Genomic DNA, 20,211 nt, shown 5'->3' on the forward strand with positions numbered 1-20,211 from the left:
GTTCGAGATTGACTAAAAACTGGGATTTAAAATCAATAACACGATTTAACAAAAATTTAGTGTCTTTTTGCATTTTCCACTCAAAAACTTGCTCATTATTGACGTGAGCGAATTTCTGCACTAGGTTCCAAGCACCGAATATTCCGGTACCTCTAAAGATCTGACGTTTTCTAGAATGTTGTGGTGGTGTCTTCTAGAATCTTCCAATGACTCAAAAGTTTGGAACTACAACTGGCAATCTAGAAGAACTTGTGATATTTCTGTAATCGGTGAACTTGAATCATAATCAGCTCGAGAAACCAACATGAGAACTTTGAAATGTTGTGTGTTAAAAATGTTGTCCTGTGTAATTTGTTGCCCATATGAGCATCGAGGGAACCGGTGACCACATATGGTGGACAAGCAGCTCTTCTCAGTGCTGCTTCTCAATATGGAACTTCCTGTCTGGACCCCACAGATAGGCGTCTGCGGCATCTAGTGTTTGCTTCTCCGACATGGAAAGGAGTCTAAACCCCACCTCTCTGTCCTTTCGCTCCAATTCCCAACCCACCTGCAGAGAGGGAAGCTGTCATCTGGGACATGGAAGAGCACAGTCTACACGAGAGGCATCAGCTCTTGAAGCAGCAGCTCAAGGACCAGTACTTCCTGCAGAGGCACCAGCTCTTGAAGAAGCACGAGAAGGTGAGCAGAAGGGCCGAGAACTTTGAGCGATTGATCGTAGCGGAAACTGTACGTGTGCAGGATATATGGGGCAGCTGGTGGCGTAGTGGTTAGAGCTGCTGCTGCCGCCTTTGGACCCAACGATTGCACATTCAAATCCCACCTCCAGCTCTAGTACCCTTAAGCAAGGTATTTACTCTAAATTACTCAAGTAAAATTACCCAGCTGTATAAATGGGTACATAATTGTAACCTTAACACTGTCAGTCGCTTTGGAGACGAAAGAATAAATGTAAAAACGTTCCAGTAGCAATCAGTCCTCATGCTTTGAGTGAAACTGGCAGCACGCGGTTTATATTTACTCGCTCGGTTTACTTTTTAAACACGTGAGCAGAAGCAGACCATGCTTTACTGTGTTTCAGCAGCTGGTTCATGAGACGTGCTCTGATGAGTCTCCGTTCGTCGTGGAGGAGATTAATTCTGAGCTCCCCTTTAACCCTGAGCCCCCAACCTGCCGTTCCTTGGCCTTTCCAGGAGAAGGAGCAGATGCAGTGCTACAACCAGCGCATGACGGAGCAGCTGAAGGTCCGGCAGCAGCAGGAGAAGGCGCGGCTGCCCAAGATCCAGAGGAGCGAAGGCAAGACACGCATGGCCATGTTCAAGAAGAGTCTGCGCATCAACTCGAGCGGGAACGCATCTGAGGACCGCGAAAGAATCAAACAGGTGCGGTTTCTAAAAGCGTCTCGTCTTGTGCAACTGAATTCTTTTTGTCCGGAGGTTGTTTCTGCTTCTGCTGTCTTCGCATTTTAAGGTGAACGGACTCCCTGCTGGCTCTGAATTTATGGTTTAAGTTCACCGCGAAATGCGGTTCAGCTTCATCTCGGCCCCGTGTCCGGGAGGCATCGTTTCCGCGGCAACAGCGTTGAACCCTGGGGAGTCACGCTCGTTCTCCTCCGACGCAGTGCGGTAACCAGCGTGGTAACGCACCCCTCTGTCCCTCTCCCAGTTTTCCGTGCAGGAGGAAAAGAGGCAGAAGGCCGAGCGACTTCACCAGCAGCAGAAACACGAGAACCAGATGCGGGAGATGTTGGGCCAGTGTGACAGCAACATGAGGGAGCTGCAGCAGCTCCAGGTTGGGGGACTGTATATATGGATATATATATATACACACACACACACACACACACACACACACACACACACACACACACACACACGGGTGCGCAAACAGGTGTCAGGCGAACGGATTTGTTTGCTCGCAGAATGAGAAGTGCCACCTGCTGGTGGAGAACGAGACGCAGAGGCTGAAGGCCCTCGACGAGGAGCACAACTATCAGCTGAAGGAGTGGAGGGAGCAGCTGAAGCCCAGGAAGAAGGTCAGGAGAACGTTGTCTGGTTCAAAATTTGGCTCCCTACCCTAGTAAGGCGGGAAAAACAGATGGCGTAGTTGGTCATCAGGGGTCACCTAATGTGTGTTTCTTGCAGGCTTTGGAGGACGAGCTGAACCACAGGAAGAAGGAGCAGGAAGAATTCTTTAAGATGAGTGAGGACGCAGAGTACGAGAATCCCAGCTCGCCAAACAAACTCACCAAATTCCTACCGTATTCCGAGTCGTCCACCACGTAACTGTGCCGCGACCGCTGACGCCAAAGCTCAGGACCAAAGTTTTGGGGGGGGGGGAGAAGAAACAAGGACAGCCACCATGAAAGGTAGAAATAAATAGTCTTGTTGTTGTTGTTATTTTGTTATCACAGAAGTATTTATATATGTAAGTCTTAAGTATTTTAATTTGATGCAATGATACCAATGATGCTAGATGGGATTTGTCTAGCAAATATCCTATAATTTGTCACACCTCCATTTAAAAAAAAAAAAAAAAAAAAAAAGTCAAAGATGCAACTAAGCTCAAACTGGTTTGGTTATGCAGTGTTTTACCCTCCATACTGTTAGTTTTTTTTGGCGGGGAGGGGCTCATCTCTAATATATTATGTGTACATGATTTATCAAGCTGGAAGAGGGCTAGATGATGCACGGATCCATAAGGGACAGACTTTTTTTTTTTTTTTTTTTTTTTTTTTTTTTCCTTTTTTGGTAACCCACACTGGATGTTTTATCAATGTCTTTGATCAGGCGCTGCTATAAAAAGCCTTTTTGGTTTCAGTAAAAATTACATCACTGTTTTGCGGAGCTGGTTTTGGTTTCCACTCATAGCGCCTTATTGTTTGGGTTACAATTAAGTGCCTTAATTCTACCGTCTTCTGTGGTGTTCATGTCCAGTGAGCACATTCTGCCTCTTTGCCAATTCCAGAATTTTGGATATATATGTATATTTTTTTTTTTTTAATAATTAGTGGAGGGAATTTTTATTTGGATGAGTAACCTGCAAAGAGCTTTGTTTACTTGTCTGAAGTGAAGTACCATTTTAAAACACACAGTAAAATGCATCAGTTCACTGTTTAAATGTTAAGCACTGTACATATTTGACAAATACATTGGAGATGACTGTGTGGTTAAATTTTTTTTTTCCTCTAGTTTCATAGAACTCTTCCAATATTTGCTTGACTTGGAAGACTTTCTTTGCACATAGAATATGAATAAATGCTGTAAAAATTTTTTTTTTTTTTCCCTCCTTCACCCTCTTTTCTCTTTCTGGGTAAAGGGGGGGGGAAAAAAGCCCAAACATGTTATTTTCCTTCCCCTGCTGCAATCATTACTGGAACGAACAATATGTTTGTGTTTGTCTCATCTTGATGACATTCAAGGTACAGCTTCTGCTCTTCCGCCCTCTGATAGTGGCATCATTACTGTACTGGGGACATTGAACACTGGATGTGGAACGGATGTATCGCGTTCAAACCCACGAGAGCCAAAGTGTAAAACTGTCTTTACATAAGTTTATTTGAAGGATATTTAGATGTTATTTTATTTGAATGTTTACTATTATGAAATTGCACTGCCAAATAACCAATAAGTGCAATATGTATTTTTTTCCAATTTACCAGTTTTTCTTGTTACATAGCACTACTCTTTTTGAGAGCATGCGCTAACTTGTTTTACTGTATTGCTATTTTACTCAAATTAAAGTTATTTTCCTTCTCTATCACAACTTGACCTTAACCTGACATGTTGTTTTGCTCAATGTCTGTGAAATCAATTTTGCTTATTTTCACTAACAACATGTAAGTGCATTAAAAATACAGCAAACAATCCTGACAGGTTTGACATATCCATGCAGATATAACTGGATGTGCATTTGATCCTAGTGATTCTTTCAACAGACGATTGCCTGTTAAACACAATGATGCACAAAGACTTGAGCTATTTCAAATGTTTATTAACTCAGTATAAAAAAGTAAATCAAAAGGCTTCAGTGAAGTGTAAAATGTTACAAGTCTACAAATGAAAACTGACTGTTACAGTACTTTTGATGGGGGGAAGGGCACAATACTCAGCAAATCTGTGTGTGTGTGTATAACAAACATTGAGAAAGGCAGATTGGTGGAATCATTTTACCATTCATTTTTTATATTACATGTGCCTTGGCTCCTTGACAAATCTGGGACAAGCAGAGCAATGTACAGTGTAGTGGCTTTAACCACCATCTTGTAATCTGAAGGTCCCTGGTTTGAATCCCATCTTTCATTCTAGTACCCTTGAATAAGGCATTTACCCTAAAGGTCTCCATTAAAACAATGCTGCTGTGTAAATTGGTGTTTCTCATCTATACAGGTAAGTCATGTTGGACAAAGGTGTCACCTAAATAAAGAATTAACTGAAATATCTTTTACTCCACTTGAGTCCTTGAGGTTGCTATTACTCTTATGAATAGCAGAAGCACTGACAAATCTGGCTGAAGCTCATCACATTCTACCACTGACTACAGTCCATCAGCATTGCACATTTCTCACCTGAAGTCACCTCATTTTTTCCTCCAAGGTGTTGCTATATAGAAAAAAAAATTCAATTACAGAACAAATTGTAGATTCCTGATACAGTACAGCTAAACTGTGTGAATACCATTTGGGGAAGGCCTTTGATATGTCTCCAAATAAAAGTATCAAGCTACAATCAAAAACATATCAGCAACAGAGAATGAAGTGTATCTCACTTTATAAAGCATCATCAGGATGGGACCTGAACTTAATATGGCTTAAAAGTGTAATGGGCTCCACTTTCATAGATGAACGACTGCAGGACGTACTTGTTCCATAACAACCAAGAGGCAGAACCTCACTGAAAACAGTCACCGCCAACATAAATGAGCCAACACCACTGTTGGCATTGTTGTGTATCACTGGGACACACATTCTACTACCGAGCCTCTGGGCCAAACTTTCAGCACTCGCCTTCTGCAAACTGTAACTCTCATTCAACATGATGCGGTTCAATATGAGGTAAAGGAAAAAAAACAAAGCTAACTAAAACTGCTTCAATTCCAAAATTATATAAATCCATTCATAATTCCAAGCTTGAAACCAGCCAAGCAGTAGTTACAAATGTGTATTTGAGCACCTTTGAGAGATTCAGTGTACACGATTTCCTTTTATCCCCATAACACACCTTTCACGTGTTACCCTAAATTGAATGGACACTGGTTGTGAGGTAATAAACAAGCCACTTCCACTACAAAGTCATGACTGAGGCTGGTGTGGCATTTTCAAAGTGGAGGGGACAATCGTCAGCAATGCGGTGAACATTTTTCTCTCACCACGGGAACATTTTCTCCAAATCTCTGTAAACGTTTATTTGCAGCCATTCCGTTGTGTGTCAGTTGTACAGTGTGCTTCTCACAAGCCCACTTCACATCTTCAACATAAAAAGGCCACAGTGCAAGAACCTGAACTAGTGAAAAAGTGCACATTTATCACTTAGAAATGAATGGCAATTTAAAAATGGCTGTGGACAGAAAAAAAAAGGAAAAGATTACACAAAACATGACAAAAAAAATGAGCACTTTAAAATATGTGGCTAAATGCTCATCAAAGCCAACCTCTTTGCATGGCTGCAGCTCGGTGACTTTTCTGAGGTACCCTACATTTGGCCTGGCTGTATGCTAACCCGGCAATCCTGTACATCCTCCTCCATCTGTTGTTCGCGTTTTCATTCCATTGCACTTAAAGCATCTACTTGTCACTCTCCTGTTACATTAATATATACTGCATATAGTTAAAACTTTACACTTGTATGTTATATTGAGGCACAGTATCATGGAAGGCAGAAAAGAGATATTTTGCTTGATTAATACAGCTTGTGATACATACTATAAAAATGACATAATAGGCTTGAGTAACATATGGCTCATAAGTCAAACAGCAAGAACTAAATGGTTTGTTCCAGGCGAAACAGTGCATTTTATTGCAGTGACTAGTCTTCTTCAGTCCTCAGTAACACTATTAAAGAAAACAGGTCCAATTATGCTTGTTCACATAGGGCTGTTCCTTTGCTCCCTTGAACTTGAAATGAATGGAATGTAATAAAATGCTACTATTAAGGTACCAGCTATAAATTAAAAAAGCTCATTAAATATATGATAAAAAAGCCAGGTAATCTCTAACTATGGCTTCTTGGTCAGGTAATTAGAGGGGATCCAGCCCTCTCTCATTGGACTGCTGCTCACGTTTTTACAAAACCACCAGCCGCTGGAGTTCTTCTCCAGCACTTCGAACAACGTCCCTTCCTTGAAGCCCGCGGTCTGGTCGTCTCCATCAAAATCTGCCACGGCCATGAAGAGCTCCTCTTTGGTCACGTCTTTAATGAGGGGCGGGAGCTTCTCCTTTGGCGGCTCTGGTTTCTCACTCTTGCTGAACTGCTTCGGACCTGGGGCTGCTTTGACTTTGGAATCCTCCTTGTCCTTGGTGGGTGTTGGTCCAAAGGCCTTCGGTTTGGGGGGTGGAGGTCTGTTCTGGGGGGTGATGGCTTTAGGCTCGGGAAAGTCTTTTGGCGGAGCTTTGCTTTCAGTGGGGCTTGCGGGATCTAAGGGCTTTTTGGGAGGCGGGGGTCTCCTGGGTGCAACCGCAGGCCTCTGGGGGGGCTCCTTTTGACTGAGAGCCACTGGTTTTGGGGCTTCTGGCCCATCGTTGCTGTGGCCATTCTGTTGCTTGGGTGGGCATCTTGGCTCCTCAGCCCCCCTCCCATTGTTAAGAGCACTGCCATCCTGCTGGGAGCCCTCAGCACTCGCCCCTGCCTCCGATGGTTTGGGGGGGCGCAGTCTCGCCCTCAAGTTGGTGATGTCCATCTTGTTTTCAGGTGGAGCATCTGGCCTGGCCCCTGGGACAGGCTTCGGCCTGAGTACAGGCTTGGGCTTCACAAACGGTGCTGGTTCTGCCTTCTCCTCCAGGGGCTCATTCTTGGCCTTGGCCGGCTTGGTTATAGGTTTCAGGTTGAACTTCTTCACCTCCTTCACTGAGACATTGTGACCACACTCAAGGCCCATCTCGTTCCGGAGGTGCAGCTGTTTATTCTTATCCTCTTTCTTGGGTTCCTGGGGCTTCTCAGGCTTGAAGGGAGCTGCCTTGGGTGGGCCAAGGGGCATGATAACTCCTGGGGCAGGGGGCTTTGGAGGTAGGGCCTTGGACACGTCCAGCTTTGGTTTCTCGGTCCCTTCCCCTTCCAAGCTTTTGTTTATGGATTCCCTCCGTGGCGGGAGAGCAGGTTTCTCTTCTGCTGGGGGTGTGGCTGGGGCGGGTGGCAGGGGTTGTGAGAATGGGCAGGAGGAGTTGTTTTTGGGGGCGTTTGACTTCCAGTCTCTCAGCTTGGGTCGAGCTGCTGAATCATTGCTTGTGGACGGCTCATCAGGAAGTGGCTTGGACCAGCTGTCATCTGCAGCCAAACTGTTAGTGGAACTCTCTTCCAGCTTCATCTGGGCCATTTCATTAGGTAAGGGAGCCAGGAAGTTTGGCCGGGAGGCACTGCTAGTTTTCTTGTACTTGTCTATGAATGTGATGGGAGCCCAACCTTCCTTGTCATCAATCTGAATATACCACCAGCCACTAGAGTTCTTCTCAATAACCTAGAAAACCAACCAATAAGCCATTTTCACAAGAGCAACAGCATTACCTAATACACGGTAGAAAAATATCATTGGGATATATCCAACATATACTGTTCATCTTAACTTTTCATCAATGGCTTTCACAAGCTACTGACATCACCCAAAACTTTTAATTATTGTATAAACATGCTGACCAGTCCCAAGACTCAATGGTGACTTGATTCCTTCTAATAATTTTTTAAAAATCACCACTGCTATTACTATAATTTTTTAAAAAACAAGCTACAAGGTATTTTTTACAACACAAAAAAATCTAGCAATATCATAAAATGTAGAATAGTAAAGAGCTATACCTTCAAATAACATACTTACTCATAGTATGGAACAAGACACGGAAGCAATTACAGAATATAACTAAAAAATTTTGGAAAAAAAAAAAACTAGAAAAGTCCACTTCCTCACTGTACCCCATGAAAAGAAAGTTCCTTGAAAATCCCATTCAAAGCACTTTTAAGAGTGTAATTACAACAAATTTCTAGTGCAGGCACTCAGATGGTTTCTCACATATGGATCAGAGGAGCAGGTCTTTGATGAAGCAATGATATACTGTATAATCTGTGACTAAGAATCAATAACACCTCTCCTTGGAATACCTAATTCTGTATTTAAGTGTGCAGGCTTCAGAGTGTGTGTGTGTGTGTGTGTGTGTGTGTGTATATATATACTATACTAATACTAGGCATATCTCACCTCTACTTTGACTCCAGCCTGAAAGCTGATTCCATCTGGGATGGTGGTCTGGAAGTCAGCAATAGTGTAGTACTCTTCCTCCACCTGGGGTGGGGTGGGGGGCTTGGGCAGGTTCACTCCTCGGGGCTAAACATCGTGAAACGTGTAAAAATCAGGTGACTAAGCAAATCTCCATGGCTCAGCTACAGTCATAACAATATTGAGTAGAATTGACTTTGAAATGAAAGACAGGATGTGTCCTCTGAGTGGTACGGGAAACGCTCCACTCCACTCACAATGGTGAGATCACGGCGTGGTGGCGGTCTTTGTCTGGCTCCTGCTTCTGCGAGGAAACAGTGAGGAAAAGGTGTGATGCCATCTTCCACATTTAGATTTTCACAATTTCTGAGTCTAACAGAATTTCTGTAGTTAAGCACACACAAGAAAAAATGTTCAGAATGAAGTTATGAAACTCTGTAAGCTCCTTAAATTTAATAAAGACAGACATTAATTATGAATCCCCCTACAGATATCCTCTGCTTACTCAAGAAACCTTTCCTAAGTAGACCACTTGCACTCTCTGGAGGTAGTCATGTTCCACATACTTTGTACTGATATATATGTAATTAAATTCCAATGTATATTTTACCTATTCACTTACGTCTACATGCCTGCACTCAAGTTTTTCTGGCTGCAGTATTTTGAACACTGTTAATGTGCCATGGGGGATTTTTGCATAGTCCTTATAAGCCATAAACAGATATGTTGAAGCAAGCTAATAATGTACTTACATTTGCATGCATTCATTTAGCAGACGCTTTTCTCTAAAGTGATGTATATCATAGAAAATACTATGTGTTTATTACATTAGCAAGAACGAAAATTTAGATGCAAACATAAGTACAGTTAGTTTCTTTCTTTCCATCATATGAGCCGATGTTCATCACACGAGAAGCTCCATAAAACTTTATCAGAATATCCAGAATTCCTGATCACCTTCCTTGTAATTTTTTTTGGGACACATATAAACAATTGCGTTACATTACAGGAGTAGCTGCGCAAAGATTTATCTGGGATAAATGTATGTAATTTACATAAGGGGTGTGGTGGTGCAGCAGATTTGACTGGGTCCTACTCTCCAGTGGGTTTGAGTCCCGCTTGGGGTGCCTTGTGACGGACTGGCATCCTGTTCTGGGTGTGTCCCCTCCCCCTCCAGCATTACGCCGTGTTGTCGGGTTAGGCTCTGGCTTGCCGCGACCCCTCTTGGGACAAGCGGTTTCAGCCAGTGTGTGTGTGTGTGTGTGTGTGTAATTTACATAAATTTACATTCATGTAAATGTATTGTACTTGCAGACTACTGCTGTGCAATGGCAAACAAGAAAGAACCAGCTAGAACATCAACTGTGTTTTCCAACAATTGAGAACCAATGGATCAAAGTTCTTACATAATCAGGCATGATGTCATCCATCTGAAATATGCTGGAATAAAGAATATATTGTGTTCTCCACACCCTCTTTGTATGTGCATCCACATAGTTCACGTGTACAGTGTGACTTACTGCGCTTGCTCTCGGGCAGAGGTGGGATGCGATGGTTGTCTCGGTTCTCCTTGCTAGTGTTCTGCTGTTTGGAGAACCCATCCAGGTCATTGGTGCTGGCATGTGCTGCAGCACCCGCTGCCAGTTTCTGGCTTAGGAGGTCTGCCTTTTTCAGGTAGGATGCAGGTGCCCAACCCTCCTGCCCCTCATATCTGTGGATGGGATGGGAAGAGGAGCCCCAGGAGTAATGCTTCATTGTATTACAGGGAAACAGTGGTGGTGGCAATAAATGCCACAAACCAAGACACAGTACTGCATCTGAAACAGGGTTGTAACAGTTTGTGGATCATACTGTACTACCATATTGTATCATATTGAAAAATAATCAAATTTTATGTTCAATCACTGCCCTTTGTACCTGTTCCCTGTTAATTTTCAGGCCAAAGGTTCACACTCCCAATCCTTACCTGATCTTCCACCAGCCCTCCAGGTTCTTCTGCACAACCTCCACAGTCATGCCCCTTTCTAGATCAATCTCGTCTTTATCACGTGCCGTATAAGGATAGATCACACTGTACTTTTCTTCTGCCAAACAAGAAAGGGGATAATTATAATAGTCTGACATTATTTGCAAAAAATACAGCATAATTAAAAGTAATCACATAACCAAAAGCGGCACTAAAATGTGAAACCAATAGTATATGTCCAATTAATCAAAGTCAGGCAAGGTGAAAATTCATTTAGTAATAACCAAAAAATCTTCACGGTTCTTTTTCAGGCATATTGACTATTTCAGTCAAAACAGCAAGAGCAGAGGTGTGTTTCCAAGAGGTCAAGGTGGTCTCTAGTGTAATCATTTACATAGAGGCTCACCTGTACTTTACTGACCACAGCTAACACTAAGCAAAACCTGAATCTCCGTGGAACTGGTGTAGTACGGAAAGAATGACTTTAGGGTTCTGAATACACAAATGAGTGTTGTGTCCTTCAGACACACCTGGATATGAGTCAGATTTAAGTCTTCCCTAAATGTGTGTGGCCCTTTTGTTCAGTTTGGGTAGAACTGCATAGCGTGAAATAGACTGGAACGCATGCAACACTTAACAGACTAACTTAGCAACTTCAACAGACAAAACACTGTTAGACTTTTGTACACAATGCAAATATGATTTTAAATGGATTCAAAAACAAGTATTATTTTTAATGTCTAGTAAAAATTTTATTGACTATGACTACTGAGCAATCTGTAGTCGGTGTCAACACACCACTAAACCGTTCATTCACAAACAAGTTGTTTTTCAACTGACTACAACACGACACACATTGTATATGAACAAGATACAACAGATCAATCAAACTCTCATTCCAAGGTAGAACATAGACAAAATTTCTAAATTCCACACTTAAAAGCATGCATTAAAGTATGAGACAGACAAATAAACAGGGAACACCCCCCCACCCACCTCCCTTGCCCCTGTTCATGCCACACGCATGCAGTATGTGAGCCACACCCCATGCAGTGAGATCTGCCATGCGGCGCAGCACATGGTCACTGAGGGGACAGGGCAAGTAAGAGGAAAAAGAGGTGCACTCTCCACCTTGCCCAAAGCCTGTGCCGAATAGATCCCCTAACGTTCGCCGGCGACCCACATGCCTCGGCAGTGACCAGTACCTGCGGGGCACTGACGGCACAGTGGGCAGCAGGAAGTAAAGGCAAACAGGAAGTGAGTGCTGTGACTTTTACCAGTGATGGAACAGAGAGATTTAAATATATATAAAAAAAACTGCATGAAGAAATGTAAAAATAACTTGCCATTTATTTTTTATCCATATCGAACAGTGTAATCCATGTCTATGAAACAGCTATAAATACACACTGCAAATTCTAAAAGTGTCCATTTTTCTTCCCCACCAAGAAACTGACTTCTACTGCAGAACTGTACTTCATAAAATGTAATCACGCATATATAATTCAAATCACTCAATTAGACCAGGAGCTTTGTGAACTGATGACAGGCATTACCTTCCTCGCCTGGCAGGGAGAAATCATCTGGGTCATCCTGGGCCTCCAAGCAGGTGGCTGGGACCCATCCCTGAGCATCCTCTGAACTGACGAACCACCATCCTGTAGGGAGAATGGAACATTTGTCTAACAAAATATATTACAAAACAATTCATGATCAATCCAGTACAACATGTGTAAAGGCAAAGGTTAAAATGAGTTTAAAAATGGTAACAATGCAGGGCATCTTACAGTCTCTCTTACGCAGCTGCTTACTGCAAGTTTCAATTGCATCCTGAGTTTATTGGGTCGAATGATTCTTAACAGTACACAATCCCTCAGACCAGATAAATTAAAATCCAGACCAAATAACGAAAAGTGGTATTAGTAACTGCGCACTACACTAAATATCAGGAGACCCAATAATGGGAGAAGCGGAAGAATAACAAGGACAACCAATACAGTAAAATCTTTTATTAATACAATCGAGATTCAGCCAAAGCACTCCACAGAATTCTGCCAGCAATAGGAAGTAACAAAGTGCTTTGAGGTACCCCCTAGAGAGGACATATATTCAAACCCTGAAAGACACATCCAGCGCGTGGTTGGGGTTCATGAATAAGGATGAACAAGGTTTAAAAGAAAAGACACTTCAGTAAAGTGTGAAAATTAGAAACTTGGTCTATCACAAACTCCTAACACTTATGAAAAACTGTGAAACATTAAAACATCTAAGAACCAGAAGATACTGCAAGAACCCAAACAAAAATATATACAGGTGCAATTTAAGGGAGGCTAGGGAGTTTATTCCAGGTGCGTCCTGGCAACGATGTCCACAAAGATGAGCAAGGTCCAAGACAAATTATACAGAACAAGAAAGGACTCTTCAAAGGAGAATGTTCTGCTAAGATGGCTAGGGTTTGACCCTAAATGAATTTTCCAGCATTTCAGAGCCTTCCATAGAAAAGAGTGTGACTTTAATATTACAAAGAATTTAGATCTAGCATTCATAGCTTAGGTGTCAAAAACAGAATGCTAATATTCTTCACTTCAATCAGTGTTAATGCTCTTTTCCAGTTATTCATGTTATCTAACTCCAAGTTACACAACATAAATTATTTGTTTTATATCATGCCTGCTAATTCCTAATTTGTGTTAACAGTTGGGATTTTGACTATAAAAAGTAAATATAATTGAATGATCTCTTTTATTGTGTATCTCTTGCCAGTTCCACTTGAATATACATCTTTAAGGCAATGCTTAGCCCCTGCTGCTAAGTGAACCTGAATGTAATTATGAGAAGTACAGTCATGAGGCTCCATACCAGACTCGTTCTTCTCAATGACTTCCACCACCTGACCCACATGCAGACTGATCTCAGAGCTCTCCTGCTTCTCATAGTCAGTAACAGCCACATACTGGTCAAGCAGCAGCGGGTCAGCGGATGTGGAGTCTCCTGTTGGAAGAGAGAGGAAGGCCCCGCGGTATCAGTCAGAAAAGAGAGGTGAAGTTAGGAGAGAGAGAAAAAGACAAAGCGGGTGTGATTGAATAGAGACCAAAGTGAAAGAGAAAAGGACCTTCTACTACACTGTAAAAAATTCTTAAGCATGGGATAGGATGGGGGTCAGGGGGTTGCCAATCAAACATGGCGAGACAGAAAAGAAAGGACAAAAGACAAACGTCCCGCCCACCGACTGCAAAGCCCAACCATAAACAGCTCCAACTAAAACCCATGATTAACCACACTTAACCACTTAGAGATGCATTGTTTTAACAGCAATACATTGCAGCCACTTCCCCTTCCTGTGCTCTGTAACTTAATTATATAGCACACGATATAGGGTGTACACTTTCCACAACAGCTGACAGTTCAACAAGGGAATCTCCTTGGTAAGGTACCTCCCTCCAAATTTTTCTTCCATAACAGATGTAATCAAAGAATCTTTGGACAAAATATTCAGGGATTTTACTTGCCCAAGACAAGTAACTATCCACTTAATTGGGGAACACTGTTTTCAGGCAAGTATAGAGTGGAATAGAAGGCTAGATTTTATTTAAAATATGTTCATTTTACAAATATATAACACTCTCCCACAAGAATCATCATGAAAGCTTTGATTATAACTAAACCTCTGGTCCCGTATGTCATAAATATCAATAAAACACGGGGAAACAAATCAGGAGGGTGTTACATGCAAAATCTCTCTATGTGAAAATTAATCCCAGTACCAACAGATTCCCAGTGATTTTGCAGCAATCAGGATGTTGTCTGAATACTCATGTTGGAACACACTGTTGCCACACGGCCATGCGTGAGGTTACATTACAAGGAGAGTGAGAGCCAAGCTTGAATCTCCCATTCCCAGATTTCAAACCCCAAACCCCGATCCTATTTGAACTCCGTCCCATCTGAACCTTAGAAAGTCCTAGCGGTTAGCAACCCTGGGTCACACACAGAGCAGGGCCCAAGCAAGCGTCCGTTACTACCTCTCTTTAGGAAAGTAGTCGCTCTCTCCACAAATCCTGATGAAGGAAAATGAATGAAAGAAAGTGTGAGGAAAGGGTAACACTGATGTTTAAAAAGATGGCCTTGTTCAGAAGGACAAACAGAGGTCAAAGCTGATCACATTTTCTACAACCTTTTTTTTGATAACCAAGTACTGTGCTATAGTGTAATCTGCCTGATACACTGTAATCCAAAATGACAACCAAAACAAATTTAGATGAAAGATATATTATAAATTTTTTTCACTACTTTCGAAATTTTGTAATTCATAAAAAGACATTAAAATGCTCTAAACAAGTTGCCTATTAAGACATTGGGATCTTTAAGCAAAAATATTAGTATGTGTTTAAATACATAAAATTTACGTACAATTAAATGCAAAACTTTACTTAATACGTGTATTTATTTTAGCAAATGATTAATTATACTGGACAAAAGTAACATAAGTCAGTATACGCACGCACGCACAGAGTCGGAAACCGCTTGTCCCAAGTGGGGTCGCGGTGAACTGGAGCCTAACCTGGCAACACAGGGCGCAAGGCTTAAGGGGGAGGGGACATACCCAGGATGGGACGCTAGTCCGTCACAGGGCACCCCAAGCAGGACTCTAACCCCAGACCCACCAGAGAGCAAGACCCGGCCAAACCCGCTGCGCCTCTGCGCCCCGTCAGTACATATAGATTTATATATTTTACTATCTCTTCTATACTCTTCAGAAAACTGTTTGAAAACTTTTGTTTATTTGGCCCAAAAGATATTAAATATTAAAGGTACTGACATATGGAGAGGAGGACCAAGGGTGCAGCTACATGGCACTCAGGGGTTTTGTTCAAAGGAAAGTCTCCGCAATTCTGCCCTTGTGCAATTATCTCCCCTTATTAGTCGTCAGGTATAATTTTCCTATATGCACCAGTGGAGTGCCTACAGTCAAAACACAGGGCTTCGTAACCTAGAACTACAAACATGCCTGCTCAGTGCCACTCCCAAGGAATGCGAAACACCAGAGGTCATTTTCAACTTACCTTGAGTCATGTTATTTTTAAGAAAAACAAGATTCCTTACCTGACTTCTTCTTTCCTATTGGTTCCCTGTAAAAGACAAATAAAATTTTACAGTTTCACAAGTGATATCAGGGTTTCTATTAAGGACAGTGGAACTTTGGAGTTAAATGGTTAAAATGAGTATCTGTGCCAACATTACTAAGAAAGCAGACACCGGTTAGGGGGAGGAGGGGGGTGTTGCAGAGTTACTTTCAAGAAACCAAATAAGTGTTTGTATATGGGAAGTTACAAACTTCTTTATGACCCTTCTTGGAAACTAAATTGAACACTGCATGACAATCACAGAAGGCCACTGAATTAAATTATGTGGAAATACATAAAACAGAAAGCAGAATTAAGTGATGACTGCTTTGTACAAAGATACAAAAGACCCATACCCATAAAAACAACATCTATTTCTACAAAAAAAAAAAAAAAAAAAAAAGCTGTCAATAAACCAATCATATGAATTAAGATTAAGTTTTTGTGCTTTTGATTTATTCTGTATATTTACTTAAACCAAACCAGGCCACACTGAGGTAAAAGAAGTGCCTGAAACTGAGTGCATATGGACAAGAAACATTGTCTGTACAGTCTGGTTTACCCATTCCCATCAGGTTTCACTGGCCTATGTTGATCCAATGCCCAGATGTTAAGATCCACTGTATGGACCTAATGGAGCTATGCTACATTTTTGTGTGTGGGTGAGAGAGAGAAGGAAAAGAAAGAAAGAAAGAAAGAAAGAAAGAAAGAAAGAAAGAAAGAAAGAGAGAGAGAGAGAGAGAGAGAGAGAGAGAGAGAGAGAGAGAGAGAGAGAGAGAGAGAGAGCGAAAACCCACATGTGATGGGCATCTCCACAAATTTTTCCTTCTCAAGTCCATTTTGGGACCTGGCAATAAATTTGAGCCCATTAGCATGCCTCTGTAAAATGGTGACAGCACCAGATCCATGGATGTAAAGCAATGTGGCTGCCAGAGATTTGAATCAGAACCTGGGCTTTAGGCAATCTATGTCATCACCAGGTTTGGGAAAGGATCCACTGAGTTTAAGGTGCCAGCTATACTATTTTAATGTGTGTGTAAAAACCCAAATGTCAGACCTTATTCCTGGAGATTAGAATTTTGAATAGTGTAGTTTTTATTTGGGAGAGAAACCACTAGACAAAAAAAACCTGGCATCAGAACCTTACAAGAAAGCCCTGAAATGGTTCTCTTATGAAAAATGATTAAGTAAAAACCTCCCTGCTACAAACTGAGCTCCCGTGCAGCTTTTTCGTTACTCAAAGAAGTACAAATTTCTGGTGCTGTGCTAGTAAACACGGTTTCTCGCTATTACTAAAGTCAATAAATCTTTAGAAAATACTTTTCACTACAGTAAATACAACAACAGCTATTAGCTGTTTAAGGAAAACATAGCTAAGATGGAATGCAGAAAGCCGAAAAGTCTCTGGATGCAGAAAAAAGACTGATTTGAGATCTGATATCAACTGTGGATAAGTTACCACTGAATTCTGAAAGCACTCAGCAGTGACAAAGGCACTGGGAAACAGTGCATGTCTTGGATTACTTCCAGCCACAAGTGAGGGTATTTCAAGCTTGCTCTGTTTGAGGAGTGTAGTTAGAACCTCAGTGTGGACACCTGGCAATGGGTGGTGCATCTAGCGGGGGCTATACAGTGTTCCACCTTATTTAATCACTGCCATGCCTGTATGCAACATGAATTTATAGTTGGCTGCACCTCATCCTTTGTTATGACCAAATGGGGGACTGGCAAAACATCAAATGACAAAACGTGAATGAGAATGGTTTAATCCAATTTCAGTAAAGGCAAACCAAGGTCCTTTCTACATTAATCTACTTCTCTAAAGTGCCACAGTCTGGGGATAGGTCTATATAAGGTAATAAAGAATATGTCCTTGGCAAGCACAAGGACTAAAGTTCCTTGTGACCTCCTCTAAATAGGAGAAGACCAAGAAACACACATTCATGTCATTCTTCAGTGGCGACAGCAGCTTTCTGAGGACATCTGACACCTCCAGCAATAAGACTATCTGTAAGCCAACACAGGGACGTGGGAGCCCCAGTTCACACTCATTAACAGTGGATTAAATTGTGCTACATAATATCACGGTCCTTCAAGTAGGTGCTGTGTGTAGATAACCCCTCCGTGTGTAGTCATATGTCTTCAAAACAAAGAGATATATTTATCACACCAGGACACAGAAGGTTGTCAAATAAGAAGCTTTGTTACTGCTTGAAATATTAATCTGGGAAGTGACAAAGTACTGCTGATGGGAAAGGGGAAGAACAACTGTCAAGGTGACATAAAAAAGTAGATACTGGAAAAAAACTAATTATTGCTTTGAAGCTGCATTGGAATTATAAACATTACACAGTTACATGCAGACCCCCCATAATTCCATTCGTTGCCTAAGTCTTTGGAAAGAACATATAAATCGACAGGCTAAGCAGACTAGGCAGGCTGACAAGGTGTCACCAGGCCACCCACCCCTCTCCTTCGGCTACACAGTGTAGACCTTGTACTGAATCAGCCACTTTTGGCACGTAACTTAGCGCTTTATGTTATTCAAAAGAATTCACAGAATAAAAACTTTCCTGCTATTAAAACTAATACATTATATTCTTTTGTAATGTTCACATTGTTACTGTGATTATGACCAGGTATGATGGGCAGGGATGTGGAAGTATAAACAGATATGTATAAGGATCTAATACATTTTAGAAACCAGAGAAGATCCTGAACATCCTATTATTTCGCGACAGATTCACAGACATACAGACTTACTCTTTGGGCGGATTGAGGTCTTCAGGACGGGTCTCAAAGAAGACGCGGACCTCCTCACACTGGGAAATATATACTGGCAGCTGGATCAGGGCCTGGAACATAGAAATTGGGATGGGTGAAAAAACAGCAAAATAATCAAGGAGTTAAACAAGAAAAACAAGCAAAAGAAAATAACAGGCTAGTTACAACTTAAAATCAATCTAAAAAAATAAACTGCTACTACATTTACATTCTGTGTCCTGGATATCTTAGTTGATGTTCTTACACTGGCTGAGAACTCAAGGACTGTAACAATATCATCTCTTTGCAAAAGTACCAAAACACCTTTTCTTATACAAAAGCATTAATTATCCACAACTTGCTGCGAACTTCTGCTGTGAGTTTCCGATCTCGTAGAGGAAAAAAAGAATATGTGAATAGATTCTACATCTACAGAATATAAACCATCTGCTGAAATGCACACAAGTCACTGGCCCTTACGGTGAGGTGTGTTGTGTACTGCCACTGTTGCTGACATGAATAATTCCTCATTGACGTTTATAACAGTAGTCCATATTCTGCCTTTAATAAGGTTAAGTGCTCCTGTACTGTCCTTGCAGAGAGCCGAATTCCCCCTGCCCCCGCCTCTCCAGCTGGATGAATAATATTATATGGTCTGACTGGCATAAGAAACGAACAGAAAACTGAAGGTGCCCTTGTCCAATGCGGACACATCTTAATCTGTATTCTAGCAGTGTTCCTGACTGCTTGAATGAACAACTAACACTGAGACATGCTAAAAATGACCCACCTTCATTAGCAGGAGTCTAAAAAACTTGCGTGTTTGAATAAGCCTGTGTGTGCCAGTGTGTCGTGTACTTTGAGATTAGGGAGAATCTAAAACGAATTTTAGAAAATGTAAACTTTCCAGCTGAGTCAAATTCTGCAGATAAAAAAGTCAACCATCCCATCCCCTAATTTGTCATTCAGATTAACCTGCATTAATGGGTTGGAGCTGAATCCCTGTCCAGACAGGGCTACAATCTACAGTCCTCCAGATTTACACAGCACTCAGAGCCGTCATTGACCTCTCCTCCCATTAGCATTCCCCTGAGAGCTAAAAAAACTCAGAGTCATATTATGGCAAATTAACTCTGTTCTTTACAGCATGTGGCAATAAACTAACTGCATGTGCTTCTATGTGCCCGAGTTGTCGGAGGAGAATTCATTAGGAGAACATGTTTAAATCATGGTACAGCAAGGCTGTGAAGAAGGCATCATAAGTTCTGCAACCATTTTCAATGAGCTGTACCAAGAAAAAGTCCTTATAAACCCACCCAATCAAAAATTACTTGATACTGCAGTTACCAAAAACATGCTCTCAATTGTCAGGGACGATGAGGGAAATAGCAGCAATGCTGTTATTGCTTCCTTGAGGTCACATTTTTCTACAGAACATGTAATAGCTCAAGGCCCCTGACAGATGGCTCTACATGCTATCCTTCACCACCACTCGGGTTTCCTAAGCTAAGATCAAAGGAAGGGACCGTCAGACCAAACGAGAGGTTCAGTTTTCAGTGATTCATTAAGAGATTTTGATGGATATCTGCGGTAGACAGGCCCATTTAGAAAAGGTGTCCTTACAACTCTGGGATTCAAAAATGCAACACTGTTTCACTAACACATCTCCTGCAAGCTGACAAGCCTAAGAAGGGTTATGGCAGTCATCATATATCATATCATCAAAAAACTCTCTTCCAAGAGTTTACACAGTCAGCAAATGAAGCCTGTACCACTGAGGGACCTCTGATGTCATACCATCAACATTAACAAGAAACAGGTGTGTGTTTATGTGGAGGACTAGGGGTTTCTTAAGAGGTAAAATAAGTCTGTAGTGTGTAATATCCACAAACAACACATCACATCTGGGTATATCATTTCCTGTGGTAAAGAAGGCTTTTT

At 41.7% G+C, this 20,211-nt stretch overlaps 2 protein-coding genes across 6 annotated transcripts in view; one reads left to right on the plus strand and one right to left on the minus strand.

Moving 5' to 3' along the window:
- Window positions 1–2,545, plus strand: part of stk10 (serine/threonine kinase 10) — a 33,988-nt gene extending 31,443 nt beyond the window's left edge. The window contains exons 16-20 of the mRNA XM_018751933.2: window positions 557–681; window positions 1,194–1,382; window positions 1,666–1,791; window positions 1,922–2,035; window positions 2,145–2,545. Of these exons, the coding sequence (XP_018607449.2) occupies window positions 557–681; window positions 1,194–1,382; window positions 1,666–1,791; window positions 1,922–2,035; window positions 2,145–2,285 (695 nt within the window). The 3' untranslated portion in view covers window positions 2,286–2,545. The remainder of the gene's footprint in view (window positions 1–556; window positions 682–1,193; window positions 1,383–1,665; window positions 1,792–1,921; window positions 2,036–2,144) is intronic.
- A 3,034-nt stretch (window positions 2,546–5,579) lies between these two features.
- The window catches only part of sh3pxd2b (SH3 and PX domains 2B), a 37,823-nt gene continuing 23,191 nt past the window's right edge, over window positions 5,580–20,211 (minus strand). The window contains exons 5-15 of one of the 5 annotated variants that reach the window (XM_018751928.2): window positions 18,271–18,362; window positions 15,488–15,513; window positions 14,407–14,442; window positions 13,244–13,375; window positions 11,941–12,042; window positions 11,516–11,599; window positions 10,385–10,502; window positions 9,939–10,129; window positions 8,676–8,722; window positions 8,401–8,526; window positions 5,580–7,668 (exon numbers count right to left, since the gene is read on the minus strand). In XM_018751928.2, the coding sequence (XP_018607444.1) occupies window positions 6,214–7,668; window positions 8,401–8,526; window positions 8,676–8,722; window positions 9,939–10,129; window positions 10,385–10,502; window positions 11,516–11,599; window positions 11,941–12,042; window positions 13,244–13,375; window positions 14,407–14,442; window positions 15,488–15,513; window positions 18,271–18,362 (2,409 nt within the window). In that variant the 3' untranslated portion in view covers window positions 5,580–6,213. The remainder of the gene's footprint in view (window positions 7,669–8,400; window positions 8,527–8,675; window positions 8,723–9,938; window positions 10,130–10,384; window positions 10,503–11,515; window positions 11,600–11,940; window positions 12,043–13,243; window positions 13,376–14,406; window positions 14,443–15,487; window positions 15,514–18,270; window positions 18,363–20,211) is intronic. The other 4 variants (XM_018751929.2, XM_018751931.2, XM_018751930.2 and 1 more) reach the window with 4 other exon arrangements.

Source organism: Scleropages formosus, chromosome 4 (genome assembly GCF_900964775.1).
Source record: "Scleropages formosus chromosome 4, fSclFor1.1, whole genome shotgun sequence".
NCBI lineage: Eukaryota > Metazoa > Chordata > Actinopteri > Osteoglossiformes > Osteoglossidae > Scleropages > Scleropages formosus.